We start from the raw sequence: 2870 nt of genomic DNA, 5'->3' as shown, positions 1-2870 counted from the left end.
TTACTGACTCCGTTGTGCAATCGCCTCTGAATTGCTCCAGTATCTTAAGGTTTCAGTTCAATAGAATGGAAAATGCACATTTCATGAGTGGTCACTTCCACCATACACAAACCCCATTTATTTACTGACCCTGTTCTGCATTTAATTCACTGTGGTCGGATCTAATCCATCATATGATGTAACACTTCTTGGCATGCCATAAGGACAACACTTGTACCTTGTAATGCATTTTACTTGATGCATTTGTCCAATACACACAATTTTATGGCATACGTAACAGCTATATGGTACCTATTTTGAATTCTTGACGTTCTTGGTAGTATTTGCAGTTCCACTATCATCATTATGTCCTGCAGACCATCAATCACCAGCTGTTCATCTTGCACAGAGGGAAGGAGGAAGTTGACCCTCATGCACCATAATCACCCTAAGCTTCACAAATTGAGGAAATGCACCTCATTGGAATGTATGTTCAGTTGGGTGCCTACTAGTTTGATTTCTAATTTAAACCTGTGTCTTCTTCACAGGGGTCTATGATTCCCATGAAAACTCTGATGATATGAATGATAGCCGGATGGTAATCCATGTAGGCGAAGAGTATGAATTATTTGTCTGTGCGTTGTTGGTGTGATCCTGATATAATTCCTGCGGTGTTGCAATATTTCTATCAGATGAACTGGCTGTTCCAATGCAAGATGGGAGTCTTCCAGTTATGTCATATTGGTATGGTAAGGTGTTCAAGATTTACCTGAAGACTTGTTGTCAAGTTCAGGCAAGTACATTTGCAATTCCAGTGTACCTTATCGATTCAAATACTCTATGATAGGATGTATGGCTTGAAATACAATGGTATTATAGGAAGGTGGACCTGGAAGATGAGGGTGTTGAGTATGTGTGTACATGCACATTCACCAACATAACTCTGACAAATGCTTTCATTAGTCTTGTGAGTTGCATTGGTGAATATGAGCTCGTTCTCAGTGATCATATTTCTGTGATCGACATGTCCTGCGTGGAGGGTATGTTCATAGTGATATCTGGATTATCAAGTCATTGCATTGACATTTGTGAATGCTTGGTAGATCATGCGACCATCTTACCATTCAATGAAGGAGATCTTGCACAACCTCAGATACCACTGAGGACACTGTATAATTGATGGACCATTGAGATAAAGTTCTCAAAGAACAGGAATTGTCCAGACATACTGGTATTCTGTGCATTATTTATCATTTTCTGATTTGTTGTGGCCCTGAGCATGCTATACAGTTGATTGGAATGCCTATCACAAGAAAAAATGCAGGGAACACGATTTCTGTGGAGCATTACAGGGATGTGGACAAGGAGAAGATATTGAGTTCCTATTCAATGCAGTTGATGGCTGCATCAAAGCACCCAAAGACCAGATCAGTACTATGGCAGCAGTTGATGCTCCTGATTCAGCCCATTCACCCACTCAGATGACATTGGTATCTAATAACATGGATGTGGTGCGTATCTCCTACAACACACCATGTGAATATGATCTTCAACTACTAGCAGTCAGATCCATTTCCAAAGTTCCCACTTCCATTCAATATCAATTGTTGCATGATTTCGCTCAGTACTCTTGGGAAAAATGCATGGGAAATAATCGTTGGTGGCTTTGGACGCTGGCTATCCAGTCATGTCACAATGCAATTTTGAGAAATCTAAGGGCTTGATGATAACAAGCCACTGGAGGACTTCATAGCTAATGGATTACTTGTAACGGCACGAAGTACTGATAAGTTTTTGGAGCTATTTGGGATGGCAGAGATGATGAACAGATGCCAGGAATTATTGGTGGACTGTGGCGCCATGGCACGATTCTTCACTACTGCTGGTAAAGCCCTCTATATATCCCAGAAGGGCAGAGACTTTGTGGTTCAATATGATGAGGAATATATCACTGATGCTGGGGCACTACAAGACATTACTCCCCATCTGTGGCATGCCGTAGGCATCCAATGCGAGTCTAGTATGGTGGGTTCCACTGTAGGCATTCAATGCGAGTCTTGTATGGTGGTGGCCACCATTGGTGTCCAATGTGAGTCTATTATGGAATATTCCTCCTCACCTCACATCCATGCAATGTTGGACTGTGGAGTACAGAAAGATATTCACAGTCAAGATGATCAAGATGTGGATGACTCAAGTGATTGGGTGTCAGTTACCTTAAGCATGCCTATGGATATGGGGTGGGAGGATGTAAGTGTACCACATCCTGATGAAGTCATAAATGAACAGTATACAGTATGTTTGTTAATCCCTCATCTGGTAATATCCTAATGATAGGATGATCAATGAAGGATGATACTGGATATTTTTTAACATCAGGAAATCTCAGTGATCATCCTTGTGATGCTTTCTCTGTCTCATTCGTCTCTTTGGTCTCGCGTCCTCGCTCCCCATGGGAGCAACAGAGCAGATTGCTCTGATGCTTGCTCTGTCTCATTCGTCTCTTTGGTCTCGCGTCCTCACTCCCCATGGGAGTAACATAGCAGTTTGCTGTAGCACTTGCTGTGGCTCATTCACCTCTTTACTCTCACATCCTTGCTCCCCATGGGAGAAACAGAGTGGATCACTCTGATGCTTGCTGTATCTCATTTGCCTCTTTGCTCTTGCATCCTCGCTCCCCATGGGAGTAACATAGCAGGTTGCTATAGTGCTTGCTGTAGCTCATTCACCTCTTTACTCTCACGTCCTCACTCCCCATGGGAGCAACAGAGTGGATCACTCTGGTGCTTGCTGTATTTCATCGCCTCTTTGCTTTCACGTGCTCACTGCCTATGGGAGCCACACAGCAGTTATCTATAATACTTGCTGTGTCTTACTTGCCTTGTTGCTAT

General features: G+C 42.7%; 1 protein-coding gene across 1 annotated transcript; it reads left to right on the top strand.

Annotated features, from left to right (window-relative positions):
- Window positions 1-411: 411 nt before the first annotated feature.
- EDB91DRAFT_1083293 (uncharacterized protein) lies at window positions 412-2287 on the top strand (the record flags this gene model as incomplete). The annotated part of the gene is made up of 11 exons (XM_041315607.1): window positions 412-466; window positions 528-614; window positions 672-733; window positions 827-888; window positions 943-1019; window positions 1083-1149; window positions 1304-1490; window positions 1714-1977; window positions 2021-2068; window positions 2134-2229; window positions 2276-2287. 11 exons carry the CDS (start codon window positions 412-414, stop codon window positions 2285-2287), a joined length of 1017 nt encoding a protein of 338 aa, XP_041175670.1.
- Between the last annotated feature and the right edge of the window lie 583 nt (window positions 2288-2870).

Source organism: Suillus paluster (assembly GCF_016628075.1).
Source record: "Suillus paluster strain FC165 chromosome Unknown EDB91scaffold_38, whole genome shotgun sequence".
Taxonomy (NCBI): Eukaryota; Fungi; Basidiomycota; class Agaricomycetes; order Boletales; family Suillaceae; genus Suillus; species Suillus paluster.
Note: the sequence above shows the minus strand (reverse complement) of the source record. Positions and strands in the feature narration are given on the sequence as shown.